Genomic DNA, 19,557 nt, shown 5'->3' on the forward strand with positions numbered 1-19,557 from the left:
ATAACACGGGAAACCCCCGGCTCAAATTTTCAAATAAACGAATAAAAATAAAAATTACAACTGACATTTTATTTGCTGCTTAGCGCTCAACGTGTGCTGAATGTGTGCTTTTTCCGCTGCTAAATCGAGAGCTCAACGTGTGCTGATTGTGTGCTTTTTCCGCTGCTGAATCGAGCGCTCAACATGTGCTGCACGTGTGCTTTTTTTGCTGCTCAAAAAAGCGCTCAAAAGGGTGCTCAAAAAAGCGCCAAATGCGTGCTGGTTTTTGTGCACTGATGAACCCCAGGACATGCCTATGTTAATTTAAGCACTCAATTCCAAACAAATTGTGCGCTCATTGAGCGCTCAGTGATGAACTTTCTGCAGTGATTGAGTGCTCAATAAGCGCTGAATGGTACTGCATGGTATTTACAGTTTTATATAATTTCTATATATTTTTTTTATTTATTTAGATCTTTATTTTAAAATGTTGGCTCGGGGGTTCCCGGTCCTAACGGAGTCGTTGGCACCTCCTCGCCAGCATCTGGGGCCGGCGTTGCCTTTTTTTTTGGTGCAGCTCAAATTCTTCACGCACCGCATTGCCTTCTGGAGCACCTTTTCGGGAGGCTCCGAGGCCTCCACCAGAGCAATTGCATCTAGTATTAGAAGAAAAATTAGTTTTGAAAATAGAACGAGACGAGAATAAAAAAGAGTGACCGAAAGTAATAGTTATCTTTAAGTTTTATATATAATTAAGAAAATGTTATCCTTTGCATTTTAAGAAAATCACGGAAGTCTTTTAAAAATTAAACTTACAAATAAACTTAAGCTTAAATTTAAAAAAACAAGAGAAGAAACTCTGAAATTTTTGTTTTCGGTCACTTGATTTTTTTATTCTTTTTTGTAAAAAATAATAAAGAAAAATCTACCACACGTTATTTATATATCTTTCTTTATTTATTAAAAATTTTTTTTTTTCATTTGCGGGAAAACTAACACTTTTAGGGGGACTAAAAATTGAGATTTTCCAATTGTACTAGATTTATGCGTACATCTTCTTTGACTTAAACGCCTTTTTAAAATCGACTTTTAAATATTACATGGGGTATTTTGTTAGTATGCGGTCACACTTAACGGCTTGGCTATTTTTTATATGCCAGAGAGGTAGATAGCTAGATGTGGAGGCCATTACGTCACAATAGACAAAGCGGAATGGGAAAAAATTTGTTGGATTTGGTTAAGGAGGCTTAATTTCCAATAAAAAATTATGCAGTTATTTGCGGGTATGCCTTAAGATTATGAACGGCACATTTTAAGACCACATTAACAAAATTTATAACAGAGAAATGACAAAAGAAAAAATTATTTAAAAATAAATGGAATTTTGTGGCAGTTTGGGTAACTTATCCACCAATTTATACTAGGCAGGCGTCTTCGAATTATTTCCGAATTTCTGTTTATTTATAATATTGTTATGTCAAGCTGTTTTTGCTGCAGGAGCCACTGCCCATTTTTATACCCGTTACTCGTAGTGCCCACATTTTTTAATATTTTGTAAAATGTTAACTGACATTTTTTTCTTATTGTTAGTACCTATCAATTGAAGTCGGACTAGTCATTTAAAAGATAACCAAATAATAATCAAAATTGTGCATCGAATTGCACACCACATGCAGCAAATAAGCTATTTTCGCTAATACGCCACCAAGCCTCTACGGGCGCTGTAGGCTAGTTGGCGCTGTAGGCCAAGTGGCGATATAGAAGATGAAAAAAGGTGGCGATATATGCATATCTCCATCCCCCTCGCACTCCCTTCTGCTTAGTAAAAGACGAGGCAATCGTTATGCCCCTGCAGAGGATACTATGATATCAGTCACAAGTTTGCAACGCAGTGAAGGAGACGTTTCCGACCCCATAAAGTATGTATATTCTTGATCAGCATCACTAGACGAGTCGATCTAGCCATGTCCGCCTGTCCGTCCTTTTCTACGCAAACTAATCTCTCAGTTCTAAAGCTATCGGACTGAAACTGTCCCAAAAGCCTTATATCTTTTGCAGGTAGTATATAAGTCGGAACCAGCCGAATCGGACAACTATATCTTATAGCTCCCATAGGAATAATCGGAAAATTGGTTGGAAAATAATATGAAACAAATTATAGCTTCGGTGTTTTCTGACATATTATCTTATACTATTGGGAATATCATTTTTTATATTTTTAAATGTAATAATTATAACTGCAAGGGTATACAAGCTTCAGCTTGCCGAAGTTAACTTCCTTTTCTGTTTTTTTTCAGTCTCGATCATGCTTTCGTGGAGTGCAGACGCGTTTTTGCATCGCTGTGAAATTCCCTGTGAAGAGTCTATGGACAAGTCCACCTCCGTGGCAAAACCTACTTCTTTTGTGAATCCGACTTCTAAGGTCGCGGTGTCAGTGCTTCTACGCTCCGTAAGTTGCGTCTTGTCGCGAAAACAAAACAAGTGAAACAGAAAGTAAAAACTAACAGTTGTATTTTTTGTACGTACAAATCACCGCTAGTTGGTTTAAATTCGAACTCGAAATATATTTGAACTCATTACTTTCTTCCAAAAAAAAGTAAAATAACTTGGAATTTGCTCGCCTCTCGGTGAGTTCGGGCCCGATTGCGGGATAGCAGTTTTAAGCGGAGTCTGCAACTCGGTCTCGCGATTGTTTAATAAAGTTTAAACAAACGCTTTGTTTGCTGTCGTTATCGTGCATTCGGTCACAAACACACGAACATACATACATATGTGCATATAAAAGTGCATAGCCGGCCGTTTGATTTTTTGTACATTTTGCGCTGTGAAAAAACACCAAAACTGTGCTGTGCAAATAATTTTTAACAAAGTGAATCGCATTTAATCTTTGTAATAGCGCATATTACATATATGTATACAGGGTGGCTGATGAATTTTGCTACATTAAGAAACTTAAATAATTTTTTTTTCAGTGTATGGAATTCATTTTTTTTTATTCATGTAAAGCTCATTCAATTTTATTAAATATAGCTTAATTAGTTTTAAAAATAATGGAATTTAAATGCTCCCTCTGCTCGTTGATGCATGTACGGCATCTTACCAAAAAGTTGTTCGTTACTGCTTGGAGAGTTGAGACAGGAATAGCCGCAATTGTTTCTCGAATGGATTGCCTTAGTTCATTCAAATTTGTTGGTTTTGCTTTATAAACTTCCTGTTTGCAATAACCCCACAAGAAAAAGTCAAGCTTATTGGGAAGTTTTCGTCGCAATTCTGTCATACAGGTTGGGCTATGTGAGGAGCTGCACCATCAAATTCTCATTCGGCGTAATTCTGGATAGAAAAACTCTCTTAACATGCTGAAGTAACGGTTTCCAGTAACCGTAACTGTGTGACCGTTTTCGTCTTGGAAGTAGGGCCCGACAATGCAGCGTGATGAAACTGCACACCACAGTGTGACACGAAGTGGATGCAATTCCGTCTCATGGAGTATCTGTGTGTTGGAAGCACCAATATTCGACAATTTTGTTTGTTTATGTTGCCGTTTAAATCGAAATGGCCCAGTCGTAAGTTGCGGAACGTGTTTTAAAAAAACATAGTTTTGGGTCGTACCTTTTTTACGCAAAACAGCACGCATGCAAATTTTGCAAGGCAAATGTGCGTGCTGGGTGCATTCTATTGCGGTGCCTTCTAGAAGTGTTTCAGAATAATGCATCCAGAAGAATGCCCAAACGGGTATTCGGGACCGTATTCCGAAGCAAATAGGTCTGGGTCGAATCTTTTTTACGCAAAACAACACGTATGCAAATTTACCTAGCAAATGTGCGTGCTGGGGGCAGTCTTTTGGGTGCCGTCTGGGTGTATTTCAATATAGTGCATCCAGGTGTATTTTAGTGGGAATGTAAAAAACAAAACTCAAACCCGAAGGTTGCCGATGCCCATTTTTTTACAATCGCTTTTTTTTCGGTACTGTTCTCTTAACAAACAAATAATAAAGACAAAACGGAACATGCAAGGAAGCGCGCGGTTTTTCTTGTCCCTTGCATTTCTCGTCAGTTGCATTTTTAGTGAAGTTCGTGCCGTTTGTTGCTTTCTGCCACCACTTTTACATCAATATTTTCACAGGTAAGTAAAGTGCACATAATTTAGTTCAATATGAACACAATAAAATAACACAGTACATGTATACTGAACATTCAAACTAAAAACAAATTAAATAAATAAAACAAGGGAGAACGCATTAGTTGATTACCTCGACTATCAGATACCCGTTACTCAGCTAAAAAGACCAAAGGGAAATGGAGATATGCAAGCAGTAGAGCGAGATTGAAATGCGCCATCTACCCGCGATATCAATTCATGGTTATGTGGGCGGTAGACAGATTTAGGCGTTTTGGGCGTTAGAGTGGGCGTGGCAAATTTTTTTGGGGGTCAATCGATAGGTATTGACGAGACTAATACATTTCAGTAAACATTTTTTTCTAGCATGAAAATCGTGGGCTCCACAGGCTTAGGCGGTTTGGGGGCGTTAGAGTGGGCGTGGCAAACTTTTTTTTTGATCAATCGATAGGTATTAACAAATCTAATACATTTCTGAGTGGAAAACTTTTATTGGGTTAATCGATAGGTATTGATGAGGGCAATTCATTTCTGTTAAAATTTTTATTCTAGCATCAAAACTGTAGGAGCCATAGTTTTGGCGGTTTGTGGGCGTTAGAGTGGGCGTGGCACATTGCTGAAACAAACTTGCGCTGCGTAGGAAGCTTAGTAATCTGCATGCCAAATCTCAATAGCCTAGATCTTATTTCCGAGGTCTCAGCGTTCATCCGGACGAACGGACAGACGGACATGGCTAGATCGACTTGGCTAGTGATCCTGATCAAGAATATTTATACTTTATGGGGTCGGAGACGCTTCTTTCTGCCTGTCACATACTTTCCGACGAATCTAGTATTCCCTTTTACTCTACGAGTAACGGGTATAATATTAGTTCTGTTAATTCTTATCGATATATCACTCATCGATACTCGCCAGCAGAAATGTATCATGTATCACTAAAAGCTAGCTTACTATTTAAACGCTCCTTTTTACTGATCATGATGCAGGAATTTTTGCATTATGATTAGTAATCATATACGTTCAGCAGAACTATCGTAGGAAGTTGATCAGTTCTGTTGTTCTACTGAACGCGGCCAATGTATGCCGAATGGCACCTTAAGATAGTTTTTGTGTTACTTTTATTTTTCATAATTTTTCAATATATATCGGCGTGCTAAAAATGGTTTAATTCGAACCATAAGTTAGTTAGTTAAATGTGAACCTCTGTGGTGCAACGGTAGCGCTTTCGACTGCAACCCGAGAAATAGTGGGTGCCGACCTCAGCAGCGACCAAGAAGTTTTTTCTACAAAGTAAATTTGTTTAAGTTCGTTCTGATTGTCTGTAACTAAATTTGATCTTTAAATTTCAACACATTAAATAAGCAGATCTGTATGCGTCTTTAACTTTTGTAAAAGTAAACTGTGGCCGACAGCGGCCGAAATAAAAGCCACAGACGAGCGAGCTTAACCCTTAATTAGTGAAAGTAACTATTGACAAACTTTGCTCAGTTTCTCGAGTCCTAAGGCAGTATGTGTTTATTGTTCAATTGTAACAAAAATTTGTTAGTCTCCATTCTGTTATGAACTTATTTAATGTCTCATAAATATTTTACTCAACGTTTTATAGCCATTTAATTGGTTATAGGTATGCTAAAAAAATATTTATTTTTGAAAAAACAAAATAAGCTGAATCTTGATTGAGTTGAGTTTGCCTGTCTGGACGGCAGCTAAATTGGTTTTATTCAATTTTACCGATGAGATGAGCAAGCGTGGGCTTGCTTATGGCTTTGGGACAAGCAATCAGGAGACGTACTGACAGCTGCCATTGTGAAAGCCGCCGTCGAGCGAGATTTACACCCAATTAGCGAAAGTAACTATTGACAATCCCTCACCCCTTTACGTTCTGCTGCTTAAGTAAGAGATTAACTTTTCCGTCAAGTGAAAAGTTAATCTCTTACTTAAGCAGCAGAACGTAAAGGGGTGAGGGCAGCAGTCAACGAATTGGAATTATAAGGAGGCTTTTCTATTTATTTTTGGCTTTGCAAATTTTGACTTAGGATATTTTGACCGTCTAGGCTTATCGGAAATACAATTCAGTTGCTTTCATCCCGATTATTAGCCAGCGACTGTAGTGGTCCTAAAGGGACATATTTCCAGCCGATATAAGCAGGCCCACAGGAGAACGGTGGACTCGGCAGTGGGCACCAAGAAAAGGAGCAAAACGGACACGATAAGCAGGTAGAGCCGCAGTACTGAAATATCCATTGTGGCAAGTGCAAGCGGAGAAGCTGCCCGACTGATCGATCAGCGCGTATTTATAGTCACTGAGCTCGCTCCGTACCTATTTGACCAGATGCAACCTGGTCAAATGTGTTTGACCTAAATACCATAAATAATAGGAATAAACATTTGCCCAGCCAACACCGATGTTACAATCCCATGGCCAGTGTAACCTTTAAACAAGCGACCATTCACCGTAAAAAAAAAACGTAACGCTATAGTCGAGCTCCTTGACTATCATATAACCGCTACTTAGCCAACTAATTTAACATTTTAACTAATGGTCCGATTATATCAACGTTTAGCACGTCGATAGATGTTGACAAATCTCTGTGGACGGCAGACCATGCAGTCACGAAGCGCGGCAGGAGAGTCTTCGAAGGCGACTACTATATATACACGAAGAAATGAAAATCCACTGTGATTGTTCGATCGTTACGAGTAATACATTAATCGGAAGGTATCCCAAAAACTAAAAGTATTGCATACCAAGATTTTAAAAAAAGCGGTATTAGTCTAGTTGTATTCTCCCTTAAATGTCGAATGACATCTCATTTGTTAAAATCCAATGCTGCGATGTTATACACAACACAAGTTTTTGGCGGACTTCTCAAAACGAAACTTTTATTTTGCTTGTCAGCTTTTCAGTTTGTCAGCTTATCAGTTTGTCCCAAAACGTTAGTTCAGGTCCTGAAAACTCTAGTCGATGTTAAACCGCTTAATATAAGAAAGTTTAGTTCTTCTGCTTTTGGAAAAAAAAGTTAGTTTTGTGGGAACACCCGTACACCCGTAACTTGTGAACTACTAAATCTACATGCTTGCTATACGTCACTGGAAAGGTATTCTAAAATGCAATGTACGTCTTTCTAATATGATTTGTCTAAATACCGCTGTTTTAAAATTATGGTCAAAAGTATTTTCTATTGAGATTTTTTTAAGCTTTTTTTGGACTTCTCATAAACGGCTCTAACGATTTTAAGTTTATCCTCAATGTGTATAGCCCTTGAGATTTCTCAACTTTTGACATGCGACAAAATAAAAAAGTTTAAAGTTATTAATCAACAATATTGGCCACATTTACCAGTTCAGAACATCTAACACTGCCTGAGAACTTAACTTTTTTTCCAAACTTCTTGTTATTGTCCTGAAAATTGTAGATTATGCTGAACAGCTTAACGTAAGAATCTTTAGTTCTACCACTTTTGATTTGTGTATATACCATCGTTTTGAAAATTATGGGCAAACTTTTGATACCCGTTACTCGTAGAGGAAAAGGGTGTTAGAAAACAAATTTTAACTGTAATGTATTAGTCTCGTCAATACCTATCGATTGAACAAAAAAAAGTTGGCCACGAAGCTCAGGAATCTGTACGCCAAATCTCAATAGCCTAGCTCTCATAGTTTCCGAGATCTCAGCGTTCATCCGGACAGACAGACGGACAGACGGACATGGCTAGATCGACTCGGCTAGTGATCCTGATCAAGAATATATATACTTTATGGGGTCGGAAACGCTTCCTTCTGCCTGTTACATACTTTTCGACGAATCTAATATACCCTTTTACTCTACGAGTAACGGGTATAAAAATGTTCAGCAAACATTGGACCAATTTTTTTAAAGAAAGCCGGCCTACGACAACAGACGCTAAAGACTCGTCAGAGAGTGATTAATTCTAATTTTATTTTTCATAATTGAGTATGTAATTGAAGATTTATTTTGTTTTAAATGAATTAGTCTCTTTTTGTTTTTATATGTACATATAATATGTAATAAAATGAAATGTTATTTTGTTTTTTTTTTTAATGATCACTTTGCTCAATTTTCTTTTTAAAATGTAGTACTTTTGTAACCCTGGAACCCATCTTTTAACTTTACATGGTTTGCTATAGAAAATCCTAATTCACTTTGCGTCGTTTCAATTTGCGTTGTATTTTTTTGGAACGTATCCCCGACGCAAAGTGAGGGATAGGCGTATAACCTTTTCGTTCGTAATAAGTTATAAATATAAGGGTGGCATATTTGTTGTCTTCCCCATAATCATTTGGTGACCCCGACGTAATAGCAGTTTTAAGCGGAGTCTGCAACTCGGTCTCGCGATTGTTTAATAAAGTTTAAACAAACGCTTTGTTTGCTGTCGTTATCGTGCATTCGGTCACAAACACACGAACATACATACATATGTGCATATAAAAGTGCATAGCCGGCCGTTTGATTTTTTGTACATTTTGCGCTGTGAAAAAACACCAAAACTGTGCTGTGCAAATAATTTTTAACAAAGTGAATCGCATTTAATCTTTGTAATAGCGCATATTACATATATGTATACAGGGTGGCTGATGAATTTTGCTACATTAAGAAACTTAAATAATTTTTTTTTCAGTGTATGGAATTCATTTTTTTTTATTCATGTAAAGCTCATTCAATTTTATTAAATATAGCTTAATTAGTTTTAAAAATAATGGAATTTAAATGCTCCCTCTGCTCGTTGATGCATGTACGGCATCTTACCAAAAAGTTGTTCGTTACTGCTTGGAGAGTTGAGACAGGAATAGCCGCAATTGTTTCTCGAATGGATTGCCTTAGTTCATTCAAATTTGTTGGTTTTGCTTTATAAACTTCCTGTTTGCAATAACCCCACAAGAAAAAGTCAAGCTTATTGGGAAGTTTTCGTCGCAATTCTGTCATACAGGTTGGGCTATGTGAGGAGCTGCACCATCAAATTCTCATTCGGCGTAATTCTGGATAGAAAAACTCTCTTAACATGCTGAAGTAACGGTTTCCAGTAACCGTAACTGTGTGACCGTTTTCGTCTTGGAAGTAGGGCCCGACAATGCAGCGTGATGAAACTGCACACCACAGTGTGACACGAAGTGGATGCAATTCCGTCTCATGGAGTATCTATGTGTTGGAAGCACCAATATTCGACAATTTTGTTTGTTTATGTTGCCGTTTAAATCGAAATGGCCCAGTCGTAAGTTGCGGAACGTGTTTTAAAAAAACATAGTTCTGGGTCGTACCTTTTTTACGCAAAACAGCACGCATGCAAATTTTGCAAGGCAAATGTGCGTGCTGGGTGCATTCTATTGCGGTGCCTTCTAGAAGTGTTTCAGAATAATGCATCCAGAAGCATGCCCAAACACCCGTTTTGGGAACGTATTCCGAAAGAAATAGTTCTGGGTCGTATCTTTTTTACGCAAAGCAACACGCGTGCAAATTTAACTAGCAACTGTGCGTGCTGGGGGCAGTCTTTTGGGTGCCATCTGGGTGTATTTCAATATAGTGCATCCAGGTGCATTTTAGTGGGAATGTAAAAAAACCAAACTCAACCCCGAAGGTTGCCGATGCCCATTTTTTTACAATCGTCTTTTTTCGGAACTGTTCTCTTGACAAACAAATAATAAAGACAAAAGGGAACATGCAAGGAAGCGAGCGGTTTTTCTTGCCTCTTGCATTTCTCGTCAGTTGCATTTTTAGTTCTGAAAAGTGAAGTTCGTGCCACGTGATTTGAAAAAGTTTGTTGCTTTCTGCCACCAATTTTACATCAATATTTTCACAGGTAAGTAAAGTGTAGATAATTTAGTTCAATATGAACACAATAAAATAACATAGTACATGTATACTGAACATTCAAACTAAAAATATATTAAACAAATAAAATAATAACTATTTTTATGTAAATTGTACATACAAAATAAACATATTGTATATTTGTAATGTATATACACATATTTCAAAATATATAATATTCAATTTGCTTTATATTTTTCAGAATCGCAAAAAATAAATGGGCACACCAAGGACTGAACTGCGTAAATGACAAAAGTACATAAACAAGAAGGAAGCACCAAAGCACCGTACAGAAGGGGAGTTACTCCGATTAAAAATTAGTTGCGTTCTTGAATATTGAAATGAAAATAAATATGAAATTGAAATCCAGTTTTATGTGTTCCTGGGGAAAACTTCCAGATATTTGGTTTTTGAATGCTTCTAGGTGCATTCCTGGGTACATGTTACAGGTGCATTAAAAAAGAGTACACCCAGAAGGAGTTTAGTATGTTGCTTCCAGGTGCATTAAAAAAGAGTGCACCCAGAATGTGTTTAGGTTGTTACTTCCCGGTGCATTAAAAAATAGTACACCCAGAAGGTGTTTAGTATGTTGCTTCCAGGTTCATTAAAAAAGAGTGCACCCAGAATGTGTTTAGTTTGTTACTTCCAGGTGCATTCCAGATATATGCTTCCAGAAGCATGCAACGGGTGCATTCTTTTTTGTCCCGCACCCGTGTAAAAAGAATGGACAGACTCATCACTTCCGGAACACCTTTTTGATGCCATTTCATAATGAAAGAACGCATGCTGGAATGCTGTCATTCACGACTGGGGGGCCTCGTCAGAAATGAAAAGACAGTTCAACATGTTTCCATCCTCTTCCACCATTTGAAGCATCTTCTGGCAAAATTCCAAGCGAATCGGCAAGTCTGCAGCGTTCAGTTTGTTGGCCATTTGAATTTTATATGGGAATAATTGCAAATCTTTGTGCATAATTGACTGTATTGACTGTCTGCTTACACCCATTTGAGCAGATAAGCTTCTTGTCGAAACACGTGGATTGTTTTGTATGGCAGCAGCTACAGCAGCGATATTTTCCTCCGTTCGAACCGAAGGGTTTCGATGGTAAGGTCTTCTGTTGACTGTCCCATGCTCGGCAAAATTGTTTACAAGTCTCATTATGGTCCATCTGCTCGAAGGATTGCCGCCAAACGTGCGCCTATACTCTCTTAGAACCGAAACTACGGACTCCAGTACGTGATAGCGGCGGACAATCCAAATTCTTGTTTCAGTGTCCCAGTTATCCATTTTTGTGAAATGTAAAAGTCAATCTGCAAAATAAAAAAAAAATTAACCAGATTCATAATATAGAAAAAAAGTTTTTAATTTTTTTTTGGTAGCGGCTTTCATCATATTTACATATAACCATACATACATTCGTTTGCCAGTTACACATATCCGCTGTTGCTAGGCAGGCAATTTATAGGCAAGAACAACAACAATCAAGTTAAAGGTTCCGTTGCATCTTGGCGACGCTTGTTAACCTCTACATTTTCGCGGTAAAAGGTATATGGTATGGTATAAGGTGCCTCTAACGCGTTCGGACATTTTATTTTATTTCATTTTTTTTTCCGTGATTGAAAAATGTCTGATACAGAAAACTCGGTTCGGGCTCAAAATGAATCCACAAGTGATGTTGACTACTACCGAGTCAAAGCCCAATCCATTTTGCGGCAAATGAGCTCAATGAAATCTGATTTAAACACTGATGCGCTTAATCAGTTTGACGAAGCTGATTTGCTGGCCCGAATGGAATGGATCATTTCCTTAAAGCAGGCATTTGATTCTGCGCAGACATCGTTGGAAAGACTGGATTTTGCAGAGATCTCCAGCGACCATCGGATTGAATTTGCCGAGGTTTTCATGGATGTGAAGGCGAAACTAAGCCGAGGCTTGGCTGCTCATCGCAAGACAAAATTCGCGTCTTCAACCGCTGCAAATTCAACATCTATTGACATCACTAATAATGCGGATCTTTCTTTTCGATCTAGGAAGCCTCGTTTGCCAAATTTGGAAATTGCTCGTTTTCTTGGACCCTACTCCGAGTGCCGGACTTTCTTGCGACTTTCACTACCGTCATCAGAAATGATGATGTGCTAAGCGACATTGAAAAATTACAGTATTTGCGTGCGAGTTTGGGCGGCGTGGCTCTGGAAACCATACGCTCGCTTGAACCCTCGAATGCTAATTATAAAAAGGCTATGAATTGGCCGGTTAATCGATTTAATAATAAAGTTTTACACTTTCAGGCACACGTTCAGGCAATATTAGGATTAAAGGGTGTCGAGAAGGCATCTTCGAATGGTCTTCGGGAGCTGAGTGATTGCATGAATTCGCATCTGCGAGCAATTCGAATACGCAACAAATTTTGGATGGACTTTTAGTTCACATCGTCACTCGGAAACTGGATCAGAGGACGCGGGAAAAATGGGAAGAGGATTTGTCAATCACTGAGCTACCTACCTGGGATGCTATGAAGTCGTTTTTGGAAAAGAGGTGCAGGATGATGGAAAACTTGGATCAAGCCTTGGTAACTCAAACACCAGGCCAGCAGGTGGGAAAAAACTTGCACAAATATAACCAAAATACACTTATTGCTTCTGCAACTAACTCAAATCATTTAATATGTTTATTTTGCGATGCACGGGATCATTATTTGCAAAAGTGTTCTCGATTTTTAAATTTGAGTCCGAATCTTCGATATAGAGAAGCAAAGAAGTTGCACCTTTGCCTCAACTGACTTACTGCAAATATTGTCGCATGAAGCACCATTCATTATTACACATGAACCATCATTAGTATCATGTTCGCATACATCATCACATCCTGATCATCATTTATAAAGCCCTCCACCCAAAACATTTAATATTTTGCCGATCGACTACGTGTTGCCTCCAACTGCTATTATGTACGTTAGAAATAGAATTGGAGCAATTATGCCTTGCCGAGCAATTTTAGATTCGGCCTCCCAGTTAAACTTCATAAGCTCTCGCTTAGCTAGCCAACTAAACTTGAATCATAGAAGATCGCAAACCTCTATTTCTGGGATAGGAGAATCTTCCATGATCTCTGATAAGACTGTCGATATTCTTGTGCAATCACGGGATGCAAGCTATCGAGCGGCATTCACAGTATTACTGATTATCAGCCCCATTTCAAAAAATTTCGCTCGCTGATCCTCATTTCATCAATCACAACGAATTGACCTTTTACTCGGCGCTGGGTTGTTTTTCGAAATAGTTTCTATGGGACAAATTCATTTAATATAGTTTATTTATTTTATCGAATGTAATTTCATTTTTCGTCACAATTGTTGATATCAGAAAAATCTAATAAGAATATTGTTCATCAAATTGGTTTTTTTCTTGTTTATTCCAATAAGTATGAAATATTTCGTATACGGAGCTGAAACGTGTTGCACTTTTTATCGCTTAATATCTTCCGAACGGTAATTTTTATGGCAAAATGTGTTACAGATCAAAAGTTGAGGAATCGCAAGGGCTATATGATTTGAAATTTAAAAAGAAATCGTTCGACTCAATTTTGAGAAAATAGTCAAAAAGTGGTTTTAAAAAAAAGCTTTTTGTCAAAACTCGAAGTCTATTATACTTTGACAACTTTACTATATGAAGGGTATTTAGCAAATTAAATTATCTTTTCAGGGATATATAACTCGTTTCTGTAGCTTTAGTTGCTTAGATACTATAAGCATTTTAAATCCAGCTTTTTTTTGGACTTTCCGCTAAACTAGCGGGTTTTTCCAAAAGTCGTAGAACAAACGTTTTCTAATTCAAGCTACTTTATACACCCATAGGGTTTCCAAAACCCTAAAACTAAGATGGGATGCATACAAACCCACAAACAAAAGGACAAACATTTTCATTTTAAGAAGAAAAAGAAAATATTGCTTTTTGAATTACTTGAACGGGCCATCCGAGTTCACAAAATGAGGTGTCATTCGACGCGTATTCTCAGTAAGAATAAAACCAGCTAAACAGCCGGCGGCTTTTATCCCAACCGTATCCAGCACCTCCAATTTTCTAAATTTTTACTTTTACACTTACACCGCTTTTTCTTCCAAACAAATCTATACTTCGAAAGTCTTGGTATGCAATCTTCTTAGTTAGTGCGATACCTTTCGATTGGGTGTATCACTTGTTACGATCGGACCATAATGGCAGATTTTCAATTCTGCGGCTATATATAGTAGTTGTCTTCGCACGCTCTCTTGCGCGCTTCGCCACTACGTGTACTGCCGTCCACAGTGATAGAAACCCAGCCCTGAAAGCTCAGAATTCGGCATTTTTGAGGGAGTATATCGATCTAGGTCACATGTCTCTTGTAACTAAGGAACCGTCAGAAATACAATTCTTTTTGCCCCACCATTGCGTACATAGGCAGGAGAGCACGAGTACAAAGCTTCGTGTCGTTTTTGATGGATCTACTAAAACAACTTCTGGTAGCTCTCTGAAGGCCATGCATCAACTCTCTTACGATGAAGAGGAATCATTTCCAATTGGAGCAAAAATTGTTCGTAGAGATTTCTATGTAGTGGAGATTCAGTTGAGGAGGTGAGAGAAATTCGTCGTCAGGTGAAGGAACTACTGTCGCGTGGCCACTTTCCAATCCGCAAATGGTGTTCGAATGAGTCAGAAGCCCTGGAAGGAGAGTCTGAATGCGACAAGGAGCAGCTAATCAAATTTCACGATGGATCGGATGTCGCCAAGGCATTGGGACTAGTCTGGGATCCATTTTTTGATCAACTCCTATTTCATTTTTCTCAACTGCCAACCAATCAACGACCCACTAAGCGGGCTGCATTGTCAACGATTGCCCCATTTTAGGATCCACTCGGTTTAATAACTCCTGTTATCACAAAATCTAAGATTTTTCTGCAATCCCTATGGAGTGCGAACGTGGATAGGGATGACGCACTGCCAGAGCCCATTCTTTCGTCATGGGAGGAGTTGACCTCACAGTTATCGGTCGTACAGAACTTAAAATTTCCACGATTCGTACTGCAATCAAGGGCTTCCGTTGAGTTGCATGGATTCTGCGATGCTAGCATGTCAGCTTATGGAGTGTGTCTATACTGGCGATCGGAGAGCAATGCAGAATCGAAAGTCCATCTGCTCTGTGCCAAGTCAGGGGTAGCTCCATTGATGGCCTGAACAATTCCAAGATTTTAACTTTCCGCAGCGCTTTTATTGGCTGAGCTAATCGTAAACGCCAAGGAAGCCATAGATTTCGATTGCACCTTTCACGTCGTAGACGAGACCAATACGTTTCAGTTAAAATTTTTTATCTAGCATGAAAATTGTGGGCGTCACAGGGTTTTGCGGTTTGTGGGCGTTAAAGTGGGCGTGGCAAACTTTTTTTTGGGTCAATCGATAGGTATTGATGAGAACATTACATTTCAGTTAAAATTTTCTATCTAGCATCAAAACTGTAGGAGCCACAGTTTTGGCCGGTTTGTGGGCGTTAGAGTGGTCGTGGCAGTCTACTGAAACAAACTTGCGCTGCGTAGGAAGCTCAGGAATCTGCACGCCAAATCTCAATAGCCTAGCTCCCATAGTTTCCGAGATCTCAGCGTTCATCCGGACAGACGGACAGACGGACAGACGGACATGGCTAGATCGACTCGGCTAGTGATCCTGATCAAGAATATATATACTTTATGGGGTCGGAAACGCTTCCTTCTGCCTGTTACACACTTTCCGACGAATCTAGTATACCCTTTTACTCTACGAGTAACGGGTATAACAAGCTGCCCAAGCTGTAGGAATCTTTGAAGATAAGCCCATAAATAATCGATCGTATATGTTCCAAAACTCTCAGGAAGATGATGAATTTCAAGATTTTAAAACATTAAAATCATACTCAAATACAAAACCCAACTATCATTCAGATAATAACCAAGGGGGTAGACTCCAAAATAACAATTATCAAAACAAATATAACAACAATTAGCAGAGACAGAATAGGTTCGACTCTAATAGAAATTGGGGTAACAACAATAATTCTAATAATAACAATTCAGGAAATAATTGTTATCCTAAAACTTTTCAAAACAATCAAGGACAGGGTAACCAAAGTACTCAGAGTACCAATATTCCCCAAAAACGTCCCCGAGTTTCAGATTCAGATCAACAACGTAAGTCTGAGCCGATGGACACAATTGAAAATTTTCAGACAACAGCCTCACACGAAACACCACAGCCATAAAAATTAAAATTGATAATAAACCATACCTCTGTCTTATCGATACAGGATTAAGCATAAATTTAATAAACGAAAACTTCTTTAACTACCCAATTAAAAATAATTCCACTAAAATTAAAACAATAGTTGAAACTTTAAATAAATTTATTCAGTTTAGCATTCCAAAATTATGTTCATCTAAGCAAACATTTTTTATAAAAAACTTTTCAAAACATTATGACATTCTTATAGGAAGACACATTCTGAAAGAATCGTCAGCAAAAATTGATTTTATGAAAAACTATTGAATTACATAATTATGAATTACCTATGGTAAATATAACGGAAAAACGTAATCAAACTTCTTCAAATGTAGTAGATGATGAGGAATACAATTATGCCTTACAAACGGACTTATCTGACAATAATATTAGAGACGAATAATGAAAAAAAACTGAACTTCATTATTTGATGTCAAAATATTTTGATATTCAGTATCATGAAGGTGAAAATTTGACTTTCACAAACGAAATCAAACACGTTATAGAAACAAAACATGAAGAACCATTTTATAGGAGACCATTTAGTTATCCTTACACTTACGATACAGAAGTAGAAAAACAAATTGAAGAAATGATAAGACAAGGTATTATCAGAAAATCGAAATCTCCTTATTGCAGTTCAATTCTAATGGTACCCAAGAAAAGGGATGCATCGGGCATACCCAAATTTCGTATGGCTATTGATTACAGAGGACTGCATGAAATAACTATCAATGATAAATTCCTTATTCCGAACATGGACGAAATATTAGACCCCTAACTTGTCTAATATTTTGTCCATGTTCGGAACAAGTCCGTAAGAATAATAAAATGTCAATACTTTACAACATTAGATCTTGCTAAAGGGTTCCATCAAATTGAAATGGACCCAGACTCTATTCAAAAAACTGCATTATCCACTAAGAAGGGTCACTATGAATATACCAGAATGCCCTTCGGCCTTAAAAATGCACCCGCTACATTTCAGCGTTGTATGAATAATATATTACACGACTAATAGGTACCCATTGTCTCGTATATTTAGACGATATTGTTAATCTTTAAAAAAAGTATTCGAACGTCTTCGCAGATCAAATCTCAAACTACAATTAGATAAATGTGAGCTTATGAAACGAGATACTGAATTTTTAGGTCACAGCATCTTAACTAAATATATCAGAGCAAATCCAAAAAAATTCAAGCTATTCAAGATTTTAAAATTCTAAGCTCTTCAAAACAAATAAGATCATGTTTTAGACCTTTGTGGATTTCAGCGTAAATTTATAAAAGATTTCGCAGAAATTGCCAATCAAATGACTTCTCGGAGTAACTTCGGCGACACTTCTCGAAGTCACTTCTGCGGTACTTCTGGAAGTGTCGCCGAAGTCACTTCTGGAAGTGTCGCCGAAGTTACTCCGAGAAGTGCCACCGAAGTGGCACATTTCTTCCCGACGGGAGTCACTTCCGCGATCCGAATGCGATATCGCCGAAGTAACTTCTGGAAGTGTCGCCGAAGTGTCTCCGACGGGAGTCACCTCCGCGATCCGAATGCGATATCGCCGAAGTAACTTCTAAAAGTGTCGCCGTAGTCACTTCTGGAAGTCACTCCGAAGTAACTTTACATTTGCTTGTAGAAGATATCTAGAAGAGTCTTTCCCAATTGGAAAAACTTGAATAAAAACATAGTTATACTTTCAATATTTTGCATTTATTTTGTGTATAAGGGCTTTGTCCGCTTGTATACACGGTCACTGGCATGTAGGAAATTTTGCTGATCAATGTTATTTAGGTGCAGCTCCGTCGACATATGAAATTTATTAATAACCATTTCTAAAGGAAACAGAAACAAAAATTATTTTTTGTTCAGTCAAGGTAAAAATAAACTAGAAGACATTACCTTTTACAATGAAGTATGTTGAGAATCGTTGGATCCGCAGTAACACGCCAAGTAATGTCCACAGCTAGCTTGTCCGTAAATAGCTTTAAATAATCGTACAGCTCACGATAGGCACGTAATTTCACACCCTTTGTTGAGGGGGATATTTAAATATGTTAAGCAATCAATAACATTTAGAAAAACAAATCAATATTTTTAAACGCACAAAATTGATATAAAACCCCACTGTACACAGAAAAATCGCGCAACGAAATGACGCTCGGGCGAAAAATAATAGCGTAGGTCAAAAGGAAGACCAAAAAATTTTTTTTTGGCTTGTTTTTTTCCATTTCTTTTGTTTTTGTAAAATGTGTTCAACCGCCGTTTTATCGCGCAGAAGTGTCTCAGAAGTTAATTCTTCGCGATCGCGACCCTTTTTGTTTTTGTAAAATGTGTACTATCGTCTTTCTATCGTCAAGAAGTGACTTAGAAGTTACTTCTACGCGACACGTGTATATTTTGTTTTTGTAAAATGTGTACTATCGTCTTTCTATCGCGCAGAAGTTACTAAGAAGTGACTCCTGGACGACATGCGATAGAAATATCGCCCTTTTGCTTGCAGGGATGTACATCGCTCTCACTCACTGTTTGTTTTTGTATCACCACTATTGCTGTTGCTCCGCACATGTTGAGTGAGTTGAGAAATCGAAGTTAGCTTCGAACTTGAGGTTGCATTGGCTCAGCAGAGGTTCAGGCAGAACAAATGGTGTGTCTATATAGATTCTTACTCTATGCAGGCTCTTTCTAGAAATTGATTCCTGTCTGCATAGTTGCATACTCTTTCAAAAATGTAGTTGGGATTTGGAAATTAAGTTCATTCGCCAGCGATGTAACATAAAGAAGGAAGCGTTTCCGACCCCATAAAGTATATATATTCTTGATCAGGATCACTAGCCGAGTCGATCTAGCCCTGTCCGTCCGCCCGTCCGTCCGGTTGAACGCTGAGATATCGGAAACTACAAAAGCTAGAAAGTTCGGATTTGGTACATATGTAGATTCCTGAGCTTCTTGGGCAGCGCAATTTTGTTTCAGCAGGGTGCCACGCCCACAAACCGCCCAAAACTGTGGCTCCTACAACATTCATGCTAAAATAAAAGTTTAACTGAAATGTATAAGTCTCGTCAATACCTATCGATTGACCCAAAAAAATCGCATAAATCTGTCTGAGATCGCGGGTAGGTGCTGCATATTAATCTCGCTTTGCTGCTTGCATATCTCCATTTCCCTTTGGTCCCTTTAGCTGAGTATCTGTTAGTCGAGGTACTCGACTTTAGCGTTCTTCCTTTTTTAAAAATTATTTTGTAATAAAGAACATTATTAGATAAAAATTGGAGTACTAAATCATATAGCTCCAATAGGAAGTATAACAAAATGAATGCCAAAATAATACAAAAATCGTGGTATTTCTTTATCGGCAA

General features: G+C 38.1%; 2 protein-coding genes and 1 long non-coding RNA gene across 4 annotated transcripts in view; 1 reads left to right on the forward strand and 2 right to left on the reverse strand.

Annotated features, from left to right (window-relative positions):
- Positions 1–407: 407 nt before the first annotated feature.
- LOC139352517 (uncharacterized) lies at positions 408–2,807 on the reverse strand. Its single transcript, XR_011603730.1, has 2 exons — positions 2,506–2,807; positions 408–635 (listed from the first exon to the last, which is right to left on the reverse strand). It is a non-coding gene; the product is annotated as an uncharacterized lncRNA (long non-coding RNA).
- LOC136116555 (uncharacterized) overlaps positions 1,153–19,557 on the forward strand; it is a 31,029-nt gene continuing 12,624 nt past the window's right edge. Inside the window, exons 1-3 of one of the 2 annotated variants that reach the window (XR_011603728.1) lie at positions 1,153–1,262; positions 2,277–2,428; positions 11,953–12,515. Coding sequence is in view for 1 of the 2 variants with exons in the window: in XM_070994866.1 (XP_070850967.1) it covers positions 1,247–1,262; positions 2,277–2,428 (168 nt within the window). In the remaining variant the exon portion in view is untranslated. The remainder of the gene's footprint in view (positions 1,263–2,276; positions 2,429–11,952; positions 12,516–19,557) is intronic. The other variant, XM_070994866.1, reaches the window with a different exon arrangement.
- Positions 6,082–6,368, reverse strand: LOC139352515 (uncharacterized). Its single transcript, XM_070994867.1, has one exon. It carries the CDS (start codon positions 6,337–6,339, stop codon positions 6,190–6,192), a length of 150 nt encoding a protein of 49 aa, XP_070850968.1. The 5' UTR covers positions 6,340–6,368; the 3' UTR covers positions 6,082–6,189.

This window comes from Drosophila suzukii, chromosome 2R (genome assembly GCF_043229965.1).
Source record: "Drosophila suzukii chromosome 2R, CBGP_Dsuzu_IsoJpt1.0, whole genome shotgun sequence".
Lineage (NCBI taxonomy): Eukaryota > Metazoa > Arthropoda > Insecta > Diptera > Drosophilidae > Drosophila > Drosophila suzukii.

Excerpts from the sequence above, each read along its gene's own strand:
- LOC139352515 (XM_070994867.1), bottom strand. The coding sequence starts at position 6,339 with ATGGATATTTCAGTACTGCGGCTCTACCTGCTTATCGTGTCCGTTTTG.